This window comes from Squalius cephalus, assembly GCF_949319135.1.
Source record: "Squalius cephalus genome assembly, chromosome: 11".
NCBI classification, from domain to species: domain Eukaryota; kingdom Metazoa; phylum Chordata; class Actinopteri; order Cypriniformes; family Leuciscidae; genus Squalius; species Squalius cephalus.
Window position 1 is genome coordinate 14966785 of NC_137132.1, and position 19643 is coordinate 14986427.

The window sequence follows — 19643 nt, forward strand, 5'->3', positions numbered from 1 at the left end:
TTTTTTTACAATAAATCTTACAAAATATACAATTATTGAAGAAATATTTGATATCAGAAATATCACACATTTTTTTTTAGATTTTCAAAAAACATAATTTAGTGTGATTTGTAAACTCTTTTCCTCATGGGGATCAAAAAATGTCTCCACAAGGACAAGGATTTTGGAAATTGCGGGGGCATCTTGTCCCCATAACATATGTTATACCTGAAAAACACACACACACACACACACACACTAGATTTGAGCAGCTGCTGGAGCTGATTGCGTGTGTTTTAGAGTATAGAAAGGCGTCTGCTGAGTCAGCGCTATGAAAGCCTTCCAGCGCTGATTGCGCTCTCACAAGCTGTGATTTGCTGGTGTTTGTGAGACTGTGTGTATTTGTAGTTCTCATGACTTTCTTTCTCTTCTCCTTAGATGACCTTCCAATGGGGACAGTGGGCCGCAGGCCGTCCAGTGAATTCCTTCTGTGTGGAGGGTGAGTGTGACATCACTGATATGGTTCACTCACAATGCATTACAATGCTTTCACACATGCATGTTTACTTGCGTCAAATGTTAAACAAGGTTTAAAGGCCAAAGATACACAGTTCACTGTAAAGTCCGACATGCGGACAGGAATATTAACAATGGTTAAATCATCTTAATCCTTTTTGGCTGTTTGCACCATGGAAATATGGAGTTATGGATTAGCACACTGATCTGTTTGTTTCGTTGATGTCATTGGAGATATTTTTGGTGCCTTCTACTCCCAAACTATTTAATCATGGAGGTGAAAGCCAGGGCGAGTTCACGGTTGTGTGACTCTGGGTGGAGTGTCTGTTGTTATTGCAGGAGGAAGCTGAGAGGTGAATCACATGGCTGGTGAATGAGTCCTGTGGGAGCGAATGTGTGTGTGTGTTTGTGCTCCTGCCCTAAGAATAGACACCCTGCTGTCATTTCTTACCATCTGCATGTGATATAAAACTGTTTCCACACCGTTTACTTGTGAACCGACCTCTATTTTTGTCCAGAGGTGCAGAAATAAACATCCATCGCATTGGCTGTTTTGTGACTAGACCCTTGTTATTGTGCAGTTATGCAGTGGATCTGACATTGACAGTTAAAACATTCATATGCTGTTCATTTTTTGTCTGTTACTCATGTAAAACAGAAGCTGTTTTGCTGTTGTGAGAGTCGGTGCATCTTCTCCGAGTCACTTCCTTCTGCTCTGTGGCTTTTCTGTTTCCCTCTCTTGTACAAGCGAGGCATACTCCACCTTCACTGTCTCCTCTCTGTCTGCTTATTCTTTTTCACACTTAAACACTAACTGCCAAAAGTTTGGACACACTTGATTGAATTTGATTTCACGATTTTTTTTATTTTTTTATATATATATTAGAGATGCACCCAAATAAAAACTGATAATAACCAATAAATGGCAAATATTAAAATTCATACTATTTTGTTTAAATAAATTAAAAATAAAACACTAAAAACTTAAATGCTGCAGCTGAATTTAGTCTCAACTATGGAAGCTTGTTTCCGCCACAGAATAAAACATTTTAAGAGATAATTGCGACTTTTTATCTCACAATTGCGAGTTTACATCTCGCAATTCTGACTTTATTTCTCAGAATTTCGAGTAATAAAGTCAGAATTGCGTGAAATAAAGTCGCAATTGCGTGTTATAAAGTCAGAATTGCGAGATATAAAGTCAAAATTGCGTGAAATAAAGTCGCGATTGTGTGTTATAAAGTCAGAATTGCGAGATATAAAGTCAGAATTGCGTGAAATAAAGTCGCAATTGCGTCTTATAAAGTCAGAATTCTGACTTTTTTTCTCGCAATTGCGACTTTATATCACGCAATTCTGACTTTATAACACGCAATTGTGACTTTATTTCACGCAATTCTGACTTTATAATACGCAATTGTGACTTTATTTCACGCAATTCTGACTTTATAACACAATTGTGACTTTATTTCACGCAATTCTGACTTTATAACACGCAATTGCGACTTTATTTCACGCAATTCTGACTTTATAACACAATTGTGACTTTATTTCACGCAATTCTGACTTTATAACACGCAATTGCGACTTTATATCTCGCAATTCTGACTTTATAACACGCAATTGTGACTTTATTTCACGCAATTCTGACTTTATAACACAATTGTGACTTTATTTCACGCAATTCTGACTTTATAACACGCAATTGCGACTTTATTTCACGCAATTCTGACTTTGTATCTCGCAATTCTGAGAAATAAAGTCAGAATTGCGAGATGTAAACTCGCAATTGTGAGATAAAAAGTCGCAATTATCTCTTAAAATGTTTTATTCTGTGGCGGAAACAAGCTTCCATACTCAACAGCATTATAATGCAGTGTGTAAAATGTTCATTTTGAGATTTGCTAAAGATAAAAAGGTAAAACTTTACAATAAGGTCTCATTAGTTAACATTAGTTAATGTATTAACATGAACTAATGAATACTGTAACAAATGTATTGTTCATTGTTAATCTTTATTAATGTTAGTTAAAAAAAATACAGTCGTTCATTGTTTGTTCATGTTACATCCCAGTGCATATACTAATGTTAACAAATACAACGTTTGATTTTAATAATGTTAGTAAATGTTGAAATGAACATTTAATAAAATTTGCAAATACTGTAGAAGTGCAGTTCATTTTTAGTTCATGTTAACTAAAGTAGTTAACTAATGTTAACTAATGAAACCTTATTGTAAAGTGTTACCAAAAAAAATAACAATGTTATTAGATTATTTGTGCTTTTAAAGATTTAAGTGAGAAGTATTTTATGCTGTATTTATTTGATAAAAAATACAGTAAAAACAGTAATATTGTGAAATAACTGTTTTAATAGATTTAAAATTTGTATTTATTCCTGTGATAGCAAAGCTGAATTTTCAGCATCATTAGTCCAGTCTTCAGTGTCACACGATCCTTCAGAAATCATTCTAATCTGCTGATTTACTATTATCAGTGTTGAAAACAGTTGTGCTGCTTAATATTTTTGTGGAAACGGTGATAGATTTTTTTTTTTTCAGGATTATTTGATGAATAGAAAATTCAAAAGAACAGCATTATTTTTTAAATAGACATTTTTGTAACATTATAAATGTCTTTACTGTCACTTTTGATCAATTTAAATATTTTTTCTGTATTCAATTTCTTACTGACCCCAAACTTTTGAACAACAGTGTCATATATAATATATATAGATATATTATCGTATATATAGCCTCATCATTTATGTCCTGTTTGGTTTGTTGTGCCATGCTGAACTGACTCTGGGTCAAACAAAGAAACTCTCTTTGTGTGCAGTTGTTGTGCAGCCTGGTTAACCGCTCACGTGTAGCCCACACTCCTCCCTCGCTCATTACATAATCCAGGAGACTGGAGCTCAAACAGTAATGTGCAGCTTCCTTTCTCCCTTTTAGCTCCCCTTCCTTCTTATCAGACCTTTGCACGGTGCGCGCACTTGACCCATTCATGACATCTGTGAAAAAACATTGTGTTCCTGATAAAATAAGAACGAGCTGTTTTGTTTTCTTTGTCTGTGACTGGTGAGGGTAGGTGGACCAAGCACGTGTCACTGCCTAAGAAGCACCGCCCATGACTCCTCCCTCCTCCTTACTGATTGGCCAGGGCTTTGTGTTTACACTGTAGCTCCGCCCTATGTGGTCCGGCCATGCCCTCTGAGCAGAAACGGCTTTTGCTGAACTCGTTTGACAAAGTTGGAAACGTCTCGCGCTTTACATTTAGCGATCGCATGTTGAATGAGACTTTGATCTTGAGGATTTTGTCGAGGTTTTATGGCCTAAATGGGTTTGGAAAAGCATTCTGACTGGATTGAAACCTTGTTTTCTGGGTTTCTCAGGCCACCGCAGCCATCCACTGGACAGACCCCAATGGTGTCGCCACGAAGCGAGACCACGCCAATACCTGTGCCCACACAGGTACGAAACTACCAGCGGATCAAACAGAACCTCTCCAGCAGCCCAACCACAACACTCTATGGCTCTCCCAGGTAAGACATCCAACAAAGGGAATGTTTAACTCTGCTACTTACTGTATGGCATATTCATGTCTTTATGATGCTATGTAAAGATTTCTTTTCACTCTCGAATTTGCATCTGTTTCCTAAACTTGCTCACTTGTATAGCTGAGAATTTTCTAAGTGGGCTTTGAGAACAGATGGGTTTAGGGTCTTCAGGCAGGTGTTTAGTAGAGTCTGGAGATTTTGACTGTTGCTTGTCCCCTATTAGTCACGCCAGACCTCAGCAGCTGCTTAGACTGCATCACTCTGACCTGCCCTGCGTCTCAAAAAGTGATTAATCTCATCACATCAGCCTTGCTGTCCTTGTGCCCAGGGCCAGGCTGGTTCACATTATACTACCCTGTTAGTCAGCTCGGGCACGGTGATGGTGTAGTGGCCCCGGGCACAAATTCAGACCTGATCTTTGAGTCATAACTGTCTTCCAGGTGCCAGTGCACTGAACTATTTAGCATTTCTGAGCTTACCAAGTTTTGACATGAGTGATTTTTTTTTGTGTCACTAAGCTCATTTATGAATTGTTTAGGAGGAATATTGAGTATCTCACTTTAAAGTTAAAGAAAATGCAAGGAACTCTTACCGTAACAACGCTGATGACAGAGGACGTCCTGCAAATTGTTTCATATACAAGGGCCTAAAAAAGTCAAATGTATGAATTTCTTACCATTCAAAAGTTTGGGGTTGGTAAAAAGAAGTCCATTATGCTCAACAAAGCTGCATTTATTAATAAAAAATACAGAAACAGTAATATTGTGAAATATTATTGCAATTTTAATTGTATAAATGTAATTTATTCCTGTGATGCAAAGCTGAATTTTTTAAGCATCATTACTCTAGTCTTCAGTGTCACATGATCCTTAAGAAAACATTCTAATATGCTGATTTGCTGCTCAAGAAACAGTTCTTAGTATCAACAATATTGTGGAGCTTAATATTTTTGTGGAAACCACAATTTTTTTCAGGATCCTTTGATGAATTTAAAGTTCAAAGAACAGCATGTATTTGAAATATAAATTTTCTGTCTCTACTGTCACTTTTGATCAATTTAATTCATAGTTAATGTGATAAACTACACCTGTGTGATCTTGAGGAGAACTGACATCATGTATCCAATAAAATCACATCGAGACCAGTTGGTTTAACATAATTGCATAATTGTTGGTTATGAAAAGTGTCATTTGTGCTAAGAAAAGGTTTCAGTCAAATACAATTGTACGGTTGTCAAATACCACACTTTAGGCCACACTTTAGATTAGGATCCAATTCTCGCTATTAACAAACTATTAACTATGACTTTTGCCTTAATAAACTCCTAATTACTGCTATTAATAGTTAATTAGGTAGTTGTTAAGTTTAGGTATTGGGAAGGATTAAGGGATGTAGAATATGGTCAAGCAGAATAAGGCATAAATATGTGCTTTATAAGTACTAATAAACAGCCAATGTCCTAATAATATGCATGATGATAAGCAACTAGTTAATAGCGAGAATTGGACCCTAAACTAAAGTGTTACCATGTTTTTTTTATTTTATTTCTACAGGTCAGGCACAGTGCGGCGCTCCAACACAAGCCCCATGGGCTTCCCTAAAATGGTGTCTGGGTCACCAAGCCCTGCAGATACGGTCCAAACTGTTGGGCGACGTCTCTCTACAGGCAGTTCCAGGCCCTACTCTCCCTCTCCACTGGGTAAGAGTTGTCTCTGTCATTCCTGTTTTATGTTTACTGGAAAACTGTATTTTTAAAGTCTGACATGTCCTGCCGTGCCCATTTGATGTGTGTCTGTCTGTTTCTGTGTAATTGTTCCCCAGTGGGCACTATTCCTGAGCAGCTTGGCCACTGCTGCTGCGGACACCCCCAGAGCCACGAGGCCCGCAGTCGCAGCTCCTCAGGCGGTGAGTTTATATGTCAAAAATGGACACCAAAGAACTCACAGCACTGCTGTTTCCTCTTCAAATTGGCACCATTAACAGTCCCACAAGCAGTAGCCACAGTGGCTTTCTCCCGGTGGGTCACAGCATGCCTGCGTTTTTCTAATCTCCATGGAGACAGCTGCTCGTTATGACTGAGAACTCAACAAGCAATCAGGAACAATGCATGTTGTTGTAACAAACTGTGCGACACGTGAGCTTTTGTGTGAAACCTCCTCAAACCTATAGACCTTCAAAACTGTGAACTCATTGATCATGTCTAAACAGCAGACAAACTCACTGACCTTCTTTCAGTTCACTGAAGTCTTATGGTGCACATCTTAAATATATAAACTGCAGTGGCACCTAGTGGTTGAATCATGTAGCATCTGATGAGCAAGAGCAGCAAAATGTTCTAATGAAAATTCACCCTATCTATTTCAGAAATGAATGTTATAGATCTCATTGTAAGCTAAATTCATCCATGTGTATTTTTCATTTTTAAAAATGGGTAACGTTTTACAGTGTCCTTGTTACATGTTGCATGTAGTTACTATAATAATAACAGCAGTAAATAATGCATAATCGCATGCAACTAACCTAAATCAAACCCTAACCTTAAGTACATTTTGTTAATTAATATTACTCAGCACCTAAATGTGCAATTACAAATACCTTATACGTTAAAGAGAAACCTAAAAACTGGACCTTCTGGTGAATGCAACAGACTTCTCTCTGGTGATGTATACAGATCTTTTCCAATCATTTAGTCTGCTTAAACCCCGCCCCTTTCTCTAAAGGTTCATCTGCCTTCAATTTTGAGTGCAATGACCACATCTCAAAATCCAATCAATAGCTGATGGAAATAACCCCGCCCTACATTTATTTCTTTTTCAATGGTCCGTTACACTCGTATGTATGTCACTATGTGGAAGAAAAGATCTGTTGTTAATTTCATTCATTGCAACTTGGACACTTTTTATGTTTTAGGTTCCCCTGTGCCATCCTCTCAGTTACTGGGCACTCGTCTTCAGAGTGCGCCCACGCTGACTGACATCTACCAGAACAAGCAGAAGCTACACAAGCAGATGTCTGATCCAGTGCACCCCTCCTCATCCGCCTACCCCACCAGCCACTCCCCTCAGCTCGGGCGTCCCGGCAACCTAGGCACCTCCCCAACCAAGCTCCTTGGCTCCTCCCCTCGCACCTCTGACTGGCTAACAAAGTCGCCGCTGCCCACCATCATCGGCTCGCCCACTAAGGTAAGCTGCAGGAGTTGTCGGCTAAACGTCTTTTTGGCCTAGATCAAGAGCTTTTGACATTACTAATCTCGTTTGTTCTCATTTAGGTGAGCGCTCCATTCAAAATCCCTAAAACTCAAGCCTCGTGCAACCTCCTGGCCCTGGCCTCGCAGCAGGGTATAGCCGACAGCCCCACCCCAATCAGGATGCTGATGGATGGACGTGACCTCTGTGCACATCACTGCTCGGCGTATCCCAGCAGCCAACAGCCTGCTCCAGAGGCCAGCAAGACTTCCTTTGGCAGGTCGGCAAAGGTTTTGATATATTTTACAGCATTTGATGCATAATGCATAATAATATTATATATTAATATAATAATATACACTACTGTTCAAAAGTTTGTGGTCAGTTACATTATTATTATTTTTATAGAAATTAATACTCTTATTCAGCAAGCATATTTTCAACTTTCTAATTATCGAATAATTCTGAAAAAAATGTAGCCGTTTCCACAAAAAAGTTTTTTGAGCTGCAAATCAGCGTATTATAATGATTATGTGATCATGAAGACTGGAGTAATGATGCTAAAATGATTTGCCATCACAGAAATAAAATACATAAAAAATATATTGAATATATTGAAACAGAAAACAGTTATTTTAATCAAATAATTGCTGGCTTGGTGAGTATAAGAGCCTTCTCTCAAAAACATTAAAAAATCTTACTGACCCTATATTTTAAACATCTGTGTATAAAAGTATTATATGATGAATTATGAATTCATAAATGTAATCTTTTGGGGTGTTGCACTTAACATTTTATAACTTGAACTACCCTTGCATTGTCACAAAAATGATCTGATATTTAATTTTTTTACTTTAGATTTTAGAAAATTTCACCAGAACAACTGCTTATTTATTCATTTTTTAAAGAAACATGCATATTAATTAATATTTTCGTTTCAGGCTTATTATAACATTATTATATATCAGGACATTTATGACTTTATGTCCCACACAAATATCATAAAACTCAAAAAACTCAAAAAAAAAAGAAAGAAAAATGAATAAACATTCAAAGAAAGATTGTATTGATGTCATCATTTGCATTTTTTATGTATTTGAATAAATGAATCTATTTGGACAAGAAATAAGTGTCATGTCATTGACTCCTGTATTATAAATTCCATATGCGTATAAAATCAAGCTGAACTTGTTTGTTTCCTCAGGTCTGTAAGTGCTGGCAGACTTTCTGAGCAGCCGGTACGGATCACTTTGGGAGGACAGCCGTACAAGGGCAGCACAGACAGCCTGAACACAGAGAGGCCCATGGACACAGGTGGCCCCCTTTTCTCATTTTGTTATAGTTTTTTATAAGTCCAGTTTTTCATGCCAATATTATTTCTGCTAAATGCAACCCCATTGACATCATTTGAGCTTCTCCTGAAAGCTTCTGGCTTGCATGAAGTGCTGTGATTGGCTGCCAGTGTTTGTATGTGTTAGTCTGTGAGTGACCCCTGTGTGTGCATCCCTTCCCAGCCCCGGCAGGGATTTGCGGTTTGGCAGCGGGCGGGGCGAGTCCCCGCAACGTTGTGTTCACAGTGGGCTCGCCCCCAAACAGCAGCACCCCTCCCACCTGCAGCCATCTCGCCTCCCGCCCGCGCACCACCTCAGGTGAGGGGCTTGGCCTCGTAAACCCGCCCCATACACCACTGCTTCAGCTGCCACACCACATTTAATGCCGTGACACTGCCACTGTTTTCAAAGATTAACCTAAAGCTAATAGATTCCTAACTCAAGTAGTCACTAAGGCTGATTTCTGTGTCTATGTGTCCGCAGTAGGTTCCAACAGCTCTGCTGGCTCGCTGTGCTCCACCAGTGGTAAGGTGTACATGGGTTCTCCCCCAGGCATGACCATCGGAAGCTCGTCGCCAGGAGTGGACGCGGCTCCCAGCAGCCTGCGCTACGTCCCTTACGGCACCTCCCCCCCCAGCTTGGATGGATTCATCACCTTTGAAGCGCCAGAACTGCCGGAGGAGACGCTGATGGAGGTGAGAGCGCTGACGTGTAGAGTAGGGCTCGCACCACTGATTTTACTTTTCTAATTACCGGTACGTAATTTAGTCTGTGTTCATTTTAAGACATTGACTCACAATATGCCGTATAATATCAACAGTCTCAGATGCAGATATTAAAATTCGGGCTGATACAGATAATCCAATAATTGTTTTCATGTAATGACCAATAACTGATAAATGTCATATATTAAAAGTATGTTCTGGGCTTTTTTCCCTTTATTTTGAGAGAACATTAGTGATAGGGGCAGAGAGAGGGGAGTGGGACTGGGAATGGACCAAGACCAAATATTATAATTCCACATTATTTAATAAAATGCTAAACTCAAATTGGTCTTTTTAAAAGCTACAATTGAATTTAGGCATCACAACATTGTAATGCAGATTATGAAAAATGGATATTAATTTTGAGATTAGCTAAATATTACATTTAAAGGGATAGTTCCCCCAAAAATGAAAATTCTCATGAGTTACCCCCCCTCATGTTGTTCTAAACCCACGTTCAGCACGTTTGAGCTTCTGCGTCAAAGTGGTAGTTGCGCAGCTGTCAATGGAGTGAATTGTATATTCAATATTTGGCCAATACCAATACATAAATAAATAAATAAATAAAAAATTCTAATATTGGCCAACTAAAGTCCTGTGACTAGGTTACTCAGACCATTACTCAATGTATTTAGTGTACTGAGTGTATTTATTGTTAACTAAAACTATTGAAACAAAGCTGAAATAAAATAAAATATGAATATTTGATGGAAAAACAAGTTTGCAATAAATTATGGTTAAGTTCAAGTGCTAAAATCACTAAACTAAAACTGAAATAAAAGCTAAATAGAAATAAGTAAAAAAGGCACGTTGCAAAAATAATAAAAATAAAATAAAAACTTTTTTTTTTTAAATAAATACTATAATAGTATATAAATAATACTAAAATTAAATAACACTGGTGATCTAGTTGCTCAATCCTGTATACTGGTCATATAGCTCAGAATTTCAGTTAAAGCACATCAATTCATCCTGTTACACACATAGAACAGTCTGTACTGGATAAAGCTTTTCTTGGGAAACACTAACAGGTTTATGTGTGTTTTCGGCAGCGTGAGCACACAGACACCCTGATGCACCTGCGGATGATGCTGTCCTTTACGGATTGTGTGCTGGAGATCGCTTCTCTACGGGCCGGAGGACCTGATCTGGGTGCGTCCGCCGCCTCTCTCTATCCTCCTCAGGACAGCGTGGTGGTGGACCAGATCAGTCAGCTCAGTAAGGAGTGGGGGTAAGAACAGTGCGCACGAACACACGGGACCTTTAACAATGAGACCTCATAACGTACAGTATATAATGTTTTGGTCATCATCTCACACAGGCAGGTGGAGCAGCTGGTGTTGTATATGAAAGCCGCACAGCTGCTGGCCTCCTCGCTGCACCTGGCCAAAGCTCAGATCAAGTCTGCCAAGCTCAATCCTTCCTCGGCCGTCAAACAAGGTGAGCTGATGCATTTCATGACTCGGATGACAAAAAGTGTGTATGTATACGTGAGGTTGAATTGTTACAGAGTCAACCACTTCCCCTGAGCCCTAAAATTATTATTAGGACTTGGGTGTGCAGGGCTCTCATTATCAAGAAAAAATATGGGCCTGGTGGACTAATGGATTTTAAAACAATAGTAAATATGAAAATAGTAAAAACTATTTAGTAAAATGTATGATATTTAGTTAAAATGATTTTAATAAATGATTTCAAATAAGATATTTTTATGATGTTAATAAAACAGCAACCTTCAAATGTTGGGAGTCAAAAAGGTTGAGAATCACTGATGTAGCGAATAACGTACTTTCTCTCTGAACTTCAGTGGTCAAGAGTCTGAACGAGCGCTACAAGAGCTGCATTTCCCTGTGCCGCCGCCTCACGGACAAACTCAACCACTTCTTCTCTGACAAGCAGCGATTTGTGGACGAGATCAACAGCGTTACAGCTGAGAAGCTCATTTATAACCATGCTGTAGAGTTGGTGAGTGAGGACGGTCATGGCAGCCTAACTTTGAGCTTTGTTGCGTGATTTTACGAGTGGCTAACATTGGTGTCATGTTTGTGTATGTGCGTTACAGGTGCAGTCGGCCGCACTAGACGAGATGTTTCAGCAGACAGAGGACATCGCATATCGCTACAACAAGGCATCCATGCTGCTGGAAGGCCTGTCCAAGATCCTCCAGGACCCAGCTGATGTTGAGAACGTCATCAAATGTGAGTGAATTTAAAAATCAGTTTTAATCCTCTGGTGCTGCTCACGTGACAGTCAAAAATGACTTTTTTTATTTCAATGAAATGATTGTACTATATTTTAGTTCAATAATGTTTTTTTATTTCATACTTTGTATTTTTAGGGGAATTCATGGTACTAAATAATATTTATGGAATAGTTATGATCCATTTATCACCTGTTAACCACATTTTGAGCATAGACCTGAAAATGAAACTGACCTAATTCCTGAAAGCTTTGGAGCTCAGACTTAAATTTGGTCTCTTTTTAAAAAAGACACTTGGCAGATTTTTATTTTAAAAGTGAAACTAAAATGAAGGTATAGAAGTTTAAGTTTATTATTATGAAAAATGCAATTTTTTTTAAATGTTATATGAAATATATATTTTACAAAACATGATTTAGTTTGTGAGAAAATCAAAGCCATACATCTAAACAAGTTGTGCTCCATATTTGAGCTTGATATCTCAAAAAATTTGCTTTCTGTAAGACTTTGTTTGTGTGCAGTACCTAGGGGTGTGACGGTTAGCATATAACCGTGAGACCGACGGTAAAACATTTTTTAACATAGAGAATGTTTAAATACTAATTAAAAACAATTGTTAACAGTCTGTGTTATTAATGATCTACGTCGTTTCCAACTGTATTTGATTCTTTGCCAAGTGACCGCCAATCATTTGAGATAGAAATAAAAGCTATGATATAGTGATGTGCCATCTTTATGAGATTTATTAAACAAATGAAAAACATTTGCAATAATAAACATTAGCAATGAACATTTGCAATCGGGAGACATGGTTTTTACCACTTCATTAAGTTTTGCTTTGTAGAAAGCATTTCTTTAAAGCGAATTTCGTTTTGTACAAATTGTATCTTAATTTTAATAAATGTTTCATCAACCAATTGCTTGTATTTAATAAATAAAAAGCAAATATAGGAGGCTCCGATGTTCACTTGCATTGCATTGTGAAGTTGAACTAGAGCGCATCTCATCGTAAATGAATGAAACTCAGTGTAGGCCTATGCCTCATACATTAGCATTAAATATCTTTGCTGCTTCTTTTCTAGAACAGACAAAGGCTTTCTTGCGGCTCGCATCAGCAGAGCATTGCATCGTCCATAGACCACAAAACAATCAGCGGATGGCGGGCGGGTGCGGCTTTGAAATCTGGTCAAAAAACGTTGGTGCGGATGATGAGTCATGTGATGCGGTTGCGGATGAACTAATACCCCCATCCGCGTATCTATATTGATAACAACATTGAACACTACACAAATATTAATTTTATTCAAACTAAGTTGTCCTGTAACAGACGAACGTCACGAATGTCGCAGTAACCCATTGTTGTTAACTCAATATTAGATGAAAAATTAAACAAAATGTTACCTTGGCAGCTACTTAAACTAAGTCGAAGTTAAAGTACTAAAAGCTAAATAGATATAGTCAACAAAAATGAATAAAATGACAAAAGATCTAAAATTTACACTAAAATTCAAATGCAAACTGATATTATTAAAAAAGATTCATATTAAACGCACACCGAGTCGTAATAGTATATAAATAATACTAAAACAACACTGCTGGAATCATTTCGATCCAGGATTGTTAAAACATCTCGTTCATGTGTTACCACTTTTACATCTTTTCTCTTTGTGTTTCCTTTGCACAGACAAGGCGAGTGTGGACCGGAGGATCTCAGCTTTGTGTTACTGCACCGTTACCCTGTACGAATAAAGACTTTCACTCCAGGGACCATCATCTTCTCGAACTACAAAGAAGACTAAACAAATCCCTTGTTTTTGTTTTGTAGCAGTCAAAGCACTTTCGGTTCCTTTTGATTCTTTTCAATCACAAGCAACAGACCAAGTATTACGTTTTTTTTTTTTGCAGATGACATTTCGAGAAGGATGTGCACAAGTTCACTACCAAAGATGAAAATTAAACAGAGACTTTATAGTACGAAAAAAAGCCTCTGGACCCGCATTCAGATTCATCTTCTGTTTTTACGACATCATTTCCTCTTTTTTACATAAACTGAAAGGATTTTGGACTGGGAATCTTCAAAGGCCCAACAATGAACGTCAATGCAAATCAGTTCATCTTATTGTTTTATACTGCACTCTATTGCTCTGATTATTTATTGGTTTTAGTGTTATTGATGATAGTGTTGAAAGACGACATGGGGCGGATGTGCAGCCCAATGTTGGACTGTAATTACTGGTACCACACATACACAGTCACGTGGTTAAACTTAAGAGGAATCTGTAGTATTTACAAAATCAGTTTTGAAGCAAATGCACTTTATTGAGGCAGATGTGGAAGACGCTTGTGGACGCTTGATCCTTCCATCCGTCTCCAAGATCGGCGTGTGGCTCCAGGTCCTTCTCATTTCCATATCTATAATCCTCTGAAAATGAGTGTCTGGAAGGCCCGTGAGCAGCAGGTCGGACATTGGCGTCTCATAACAGCCTCGTGGTGAATCAAGACATAATGGTCAAAATACTTGAGTCGTTACTTACCTTTTGATTCAGCCGTACTGAAACGTTTTTATGTTCATATTAATACTGTAGCTTTTTTTAACTGACGTGCGTGAGCTGTAAATACTTGTACATTCTACATGTGTGTTTTTATTTCGGAGTGAATGCGAGCGAGCACAGCTTGATTGAAGAAGGTAGATGCTGCCGCCGCCATCCCTGCCTCTCAAACGAAGAGCACAAGATTTCCTTGTTTTTAGGTTTTTTATTTTGTTGTAGAGGTAATAGGACAACTTCCACAGGTTCTTCGAGACCTCACTTTGCATGGCAGCTCTTGACTAACGCCCCTGAATATCTCGTGTACGACAATACATTGACTGTGCGGGACGTGGATGTTGCAGGTAAATGGGAGAGAGCGCGGCCCACTGCCAGGCTCTGCTTTTCCCCATTCATCCACTGTGCTCAGGACAGTGTTTGTGTAACTGCTCTTCCCAGACGCAGTGGCCAGTTTCAGGATACTGAAGAACTGAAAGCATGACTTCGGGTAGTCTACTTTCCCTTGTACGTGTTTTGAACACCTCGCTCCCTCTTTCCTGCACTCTGCCTGTTTTTATTTTTAATAACGGCCCGCTGTGAGCCTACAAAGCCTTTTACTGTACAGAAAGAGAAGGCTGATGTCCTTTCTGCCACTTTGTTATACAAAATCCATGCATATCTGTAGTTGTAGGACTTCCTTATCCAGGTGTGAGCAGAATTGTGTACAGGTGATCCATTAGAGAAGACTAGTACAGAGCACATGTACCTGTGGAACATTAGAATGTACTTGCCCTTCCATTTGCAAATTTCCCTTTCCGAATAAACCAGCCTATCACAGCCCAACACCACATGATCACGGTCGATGCAGCCTGAAGGTTCATGATCCCTTGACTTTCAGTGACAAAATGTTTTAATCAATGTGTGTTTTACCAAGGGCATCTATGTTGTCTGAAACTGTAGAAATACAGCTTTTATTAAACAGATCAATTGTATCCTGTTACCGGAGTCTCCGATTATGTGCTTTGCAGAGGTATACTGCTGTATTTGCTACAAAGGAAATAATGAAAGTGCAGCACAGGTGACAGCAGTAGCAGAAAACAGATATGGTTTTACAGGGTGAAGAAGAGACGATAATGATATAGTTCTAAAAATCGTTCTCAGTATTAAAGAATAGCAGCTTTCACACCAAACTAAAGCTATAACAATAACTGCACAGAGAAACGACATTGTTGGAATCACTTTCAAACATGGTAGGCCTACTATGATATTAGACTACATGGCCAATAATAAAAGAATGCATTTCAAATCTGAAACAAACATATTTTTATTCAAAGATCAACAGTCTGTCATTAGTCTTTAGTCTGCCACAAAAAACAACAACATTAAAATTATGAACTCAAATGTCATTGTGAAAAAAAACAAAAAAACAATGAATGTTGTAACTGCGTAAATCAGACCTTTCAGGCTAAAGCCTCATGCCAAAATTATTCCAACTAAATTGTCGGTCATTAAATAAGAAAACTAAATAATTGTGTAGATGATTTGCTTTGTGTAACCCGACAAAAAAGTATTTTTTTGCAATCAATCAATCACTCCTTTACGACTGGCTGCCTGCACATTCACTGGATTCGGGATTCGGGACAACAGCTTAGATTTCGGGACTGTCCCGAATTTTTCACTACCTCAGAAATATTATTGATGGTAAGGTGAAACTTTAATGCTTGGCTAAATTTGCTTTGGCCTACACATTGAGGTATCTTCGTTCACACAATTTACAGTTATAAATCCTATTTGGAGTGCTGCTTTTTTGTGCCAAATTCTGACCCCTTTCAGATTATTACCTCCCTAATTCCCCACCCTTACAAAAATAACTATAAGTTACATTTATTCAGTAGGCTATACGTCAGTATCCTGTATGTAGTAAGTATTCTAATATCCTTGTGCTAGTAGTATACTTGTAAGTGTATTGTTTCAATACTGTGGGATTAAATTTGCCCACTTTTTAATGTATAAAAATATACTTTAAGTGTAACAGTAGTAAACTGAGTAGGTATACACCTAGTTTACAACTACGTTTTTCATTTGTACTGCAACTATACAAGTGAACTTATAGGTATATTGATAGTTTACTAGTCAAATACTTGTAGCAAATTTTTTTAGTTTATGTAAGTAAACTCGGTAAACTACTGGTTTAGTAGATTTATACGACAAGTATATTTTGTTTTAAGTCTTTAAGTGAACTTAACAAAGCCTATAGATTACTATTTATATATTATTTTTGCACTTTAAGTATACTACTATGTTTCTATTTAGGTATTCATTTTTATACTTGAAATATAGGCTACATTTAACTGTATTTTAAGTAGAGGTGAAGTAATAATGGACACTACCAGTGAACTAGCCTACACAAAAATGCAGATACTCAGAATTAGGAGCATATCTGCTTTCTTTATGAATCAATATTTTCAAACGATGTAGGCTAAGTTTATAAGACAGTACGTAAAACTATGTGTTAAACAAAGTATTTAATAGGCTCCTCAATCAAAAGAGTTAAGCCAAGTATACTTAGAATTGACACACTGACACACCTTAGAATGGACCGACACACGAACAAACTTATGATTACATTTATCTACACTCATATGAGATAAGGATTTGACATGGATCGGGTCGCCACATGAGGTGAGACATGCAAAGATCACATGCTGATGTATTTTCTCTGTTGTTGGACATTTTTATTTTTGGAATAATTTAATCATAAGTTAAATTAGTACTGACCGCACAAGATACAAAAGTGCACTATTTAACAAAATGTTACATTTCGCTAGGTGTTAACATCTTTTTAGTTGCCCGTTTGTATCATATTGTAACGGTCACCAGCTGGAGTGCCCTTGAGAGCCACCAGAGGGCACTCCACATCAGACTGTTGCAGGGCCGGAGTGGGGCCACTTTTCAGCCCGGGAGTTTCAGGCCCAAGACCGGCCCACTTTTTCCATGGTGGAATTCCAAATTAGCACTTTTTCCAAATTGGATAAATTAAGCAACAGTTCAGCTCTTACTATTGTGTAGTTTGTGTTAATACCGTGGTTCAACAAATAATGTAAAGATTAAATAATAATTCACTTAGACTTTATAAGAAGCAATTGCGACTTTATTTCACATAATTCTGACTTTATATCTTGCAATTCTGACTTTATAACACGCAATTGCGACTTTATTTCACGCAATTCTGACTTTATATCTCGCAATTCTGACTTTATATCTCGCAATTCTGACTTTATAACATGCAATTGCGACTTTATTTCACGCAATTCTGACTTTATAACTCGCAATTCTGACTTTATTTCTCAGAATTGCGAGATATAAAGTCAGAATTGCGTGTAAACTCGCAATTGTGAGATAAAAAGTCGCAATTATCTTTTAAAATGTTTTATTCTGTGGCGGAAACAAGCTTCCATACCTCCTGGCCTCTTCCTCCCATCCATCCTCCCTGACGCGTACCGTTACGTTAGGGCCGGCCCAGCTATCGGTAGGCGCCGGCGGTGCCGCGGCCGCGGTATACCTGAGAAAACGTTTTGGAAAAGACGGGCTATGGACCCAACCAACTCTATGGGAGGGGAGAACTCCCTCACATGGTACAACCCATGCAGAGGCTGCGCGCTGCGGTGTCAGAATGCGGAACGTGTGTAGCCTACTGTAACTAACGTGACAAATGTGAAAAAACAAAAAAACAAAACAAATCCTCGACCGGCCCAAAAGTGAAGCGGCCCACCGGGAATTCTCCCGATTCTCCCGATTACCCACCCCGGGCCTGGACTGTTGTCATTCCCTATAACAAACTACATTTCCCATAACTCACTGCCCGGACTCTTCATCCCTGATTGCATCAACCTGTGTCTCATTACCTTGTCAGTCTCAGCCTATTTAAACCACGTACACTCATTCATTCCCTGTGAAGTCTTGTATGTTGTTACTGCATCTCTGAGCATTTCTCTGGTTACATGTATGTTGGTTTTTGGACTCTCTGCCTGCCTTTGGATTACTTGTTTGCCTTGTTTGTTTGGACTGTCTACCTGTGTTTTGACCTGTTGCCTGTACATTGGATTGTGTGTCTGGATTGCCCCATTATAAAAAGATGCATTTGGATCTCAACCTTCTTGTCTCAGAGCAGTTCGTAACAGATATAGGGCTAGGGGACAGTAAATGACAGATTAAATAATGAAAAGCTCAATAATGAATTACAATGAGATTACATTTCATAAATATAAGTTGATTCTCTGTGTTCAACCAGTGCTGGCACTCATGCGCTTTAAAATGTTAAGCAGCTCAGTGACCTGAGTATAGTCTTCTGGACATTTATTGTTCACAACATGGTACCTGTGGCCACACTTCCTCAAGATCTTCTGCAAAGGTTCACCCGTCGTTTCAATGTGCTTTTCAATATTCTTTCCTCTTAACTCGTCTCCCCACGTGAAGAGCACCAGAGCGTGTGACCACACCGCGTCCCCGAGGACACCCAGATATTTCTCTATCGCACGTCCGTCTCTCTTGCTGAAAGAGTCCACAGGGATAACGAGGAGAAATAACTGACATCCAGAAGGGGCCAACAACACACCGCGCAGGATCTCCTGTTTCACCTGTTGGGCGTTAGACAAACCGAAGAGACTCCAGCCTGGAGTGTCCACCACGGCCAGCCTCACGCCGTCCACCCAGCCAAATCTCCTCACACACCGAGTCGTCTTCCTCCCGTGCTCAAACTCACTGCGTCCGAGGATGAGGTCTCCCACCGAGCTCTTACCAGCACGCCTTCGACCCAGCAGCAAGAGTCCCATCACAGAACCACACTCCGGACCGACTAACCAAGACAGAGAGAAGTCAAATTAAAGGTAACGAATGTTCCCGAATCCCGATAAGCAGAACTGGTTAATGTTGTTGAAAGTTGAAAAAAAAACTATCATCTTTTCCTGAACCTTCACTCTCAGAAAAAAAGGTATAAAAGCTGTCGCTGTGGCGGTACCTTTTCAAAAGGTTCACTTTACCGCCACAGCGACAGCTTTTATACCTTTTTTCCTGAGTGTTTACAATTGCCTGTTTCTGTCATAAGGCTATACATTTTAACCACATACCTTGCCAAAAGTCATATAGCCTAATACACCGAGTACAAATCTGTTGTTCCCATATCACATGTGAAGTGTCCACTAACTTACCATATGTTGTCACAGAGCTCACTGCCATTCTTCATTCCTCCACCCAATTGATCCGATCTTTATGTTGCATAGCCTACAGTATATCCGCTTAACTGTTTGCTTGAATAACTTAAGTCCATTTAACACACAATGAACTGTTTACAAAGTTTCAAAGTTCACTTCTCAGTTCTGTGGAAGTCATTTAGCGTGTGACGCACATGTTTCAACATGGGACAGTCAGGTCAGTTTAGTTAATAATAAAACAATTAGAAAGGCTATATATGTGGACATTTCCAAAGATAGAGTAGCCTATATGTTGGTGTCCTATCACTTTTCTAAAGCAATTATTAACAAATCCAAGGTTCGTTAGAGGGATAGTTATTAGGTAAGTTATATAAG

The 19643-nt window shown here is 38.8% G+C and overlaps 2 protein-coding genes across 5 annotated transcripts in view; one reads left to right on the forward strand and one right to left on the reverse strand.

The window, feature by feature from the left end:
• Nucleotides 1-14218, forward strand: part of ulk2 (unc-51 like autophagy activating kinase 2) — a 34302-nt gene extending 20084 nt beyond the window's left edge. Inside the window, exons 14-27 of one of the 3 annotated variants that reach the window (XM_079884973.1) lie at nt 418-478; nt 3889-4038; nt 5607-5752; nt 5875-5958; nt 6964-7235; nt 7322-7518; nt 8443-8552; nt 8753-8887; nt 9053-9264; nt 10386-10564; nt 10655-10773; nt 11141-11298; nt 11396-11531; nt 13218-14218. In XM_079884973.1, coding sequence (XP_079741099.1) covers nt 418-478; nt 3889-4038; nt 5607-5752; nt 5875-5958; nt 6964-7235; nt 7322-7518; nt 8443-8552; nt 8753-8887; nt 9053-9264; nt 10386-10564; nt 10655-10773; nt 11141-11298; nt 11396-11531; nt 13218-13282 — 2024 coding nt within the window. In that variant the 3' untranslated portion in view covers nt 13283-14218. The remainder of the gene's footprint in view (nt 1-417; nt 479-3888; nt 4039-5606; nt 5753-5874; nt 5959-6963; nt 7236-7321; nt 7519-8442; nt 8553-8752; nt 8888-9052; nt 9265-10385; nt 10565-10654; nt 10774-11140; nt 11299-11395; nt 11532-13217) is intronic. The other 2 variants (XM_079884974.1, XM_079884975.1) reach the window with 2 other exon arrangements.
• A 2354-nt stretch (nt 14219-16572) lies between these two features.
• Nucleotides 16573-19391, reverse strand: LOC307166549 (GTPase IMAP family member 4-like). Of its 2 annotated transcripts, XR_013822651.1 has the most exons (3): nt 19266-19391; nt 17445-18913; nt 16573-17383 (listed from the first exon to the last, which is right to left on the reverse strand). XR_013822651.1 is itself a non-coding variant. In XM_079884986.1 (2 exons), the coding sequence occupies exons 1-2, from the start codon at nt 19291-19293 to the stop codon at nt 18342-18344; spliced, it is 600 nt and encodes a 199-aa protein (XP_079741112.1). In that variant the 5' UTR covers nt 19294-19391; the 3' UTR covers nt 16573-18341. The 2 variants fall into 2 exon arrangements, 1 of the variants encoding a protein (XP_079741112.1); XM_079884986.1 differs by having other exon boundaries at nt 16573-18913.
• Between the last annotated feature and the right edge of the window lie 252 nt (nt 19392-19643).

Excerpts from the sequence above, each read along its gene's own strand:
- LOC307166549 (XM_079884986.1), bottom strand. The coding sequence starts at position 19,293 with ATGGCAGTGAGCTCTGTGACAACATATG. Across the intron at positions 18,914-19,265 it reads GAGCTCTGTGACAACATATG|TCGGTCCGGAGTGTGGTTCT; the intron begins GTAAGTTAGTGG and ends TGTCTTGGTTAG.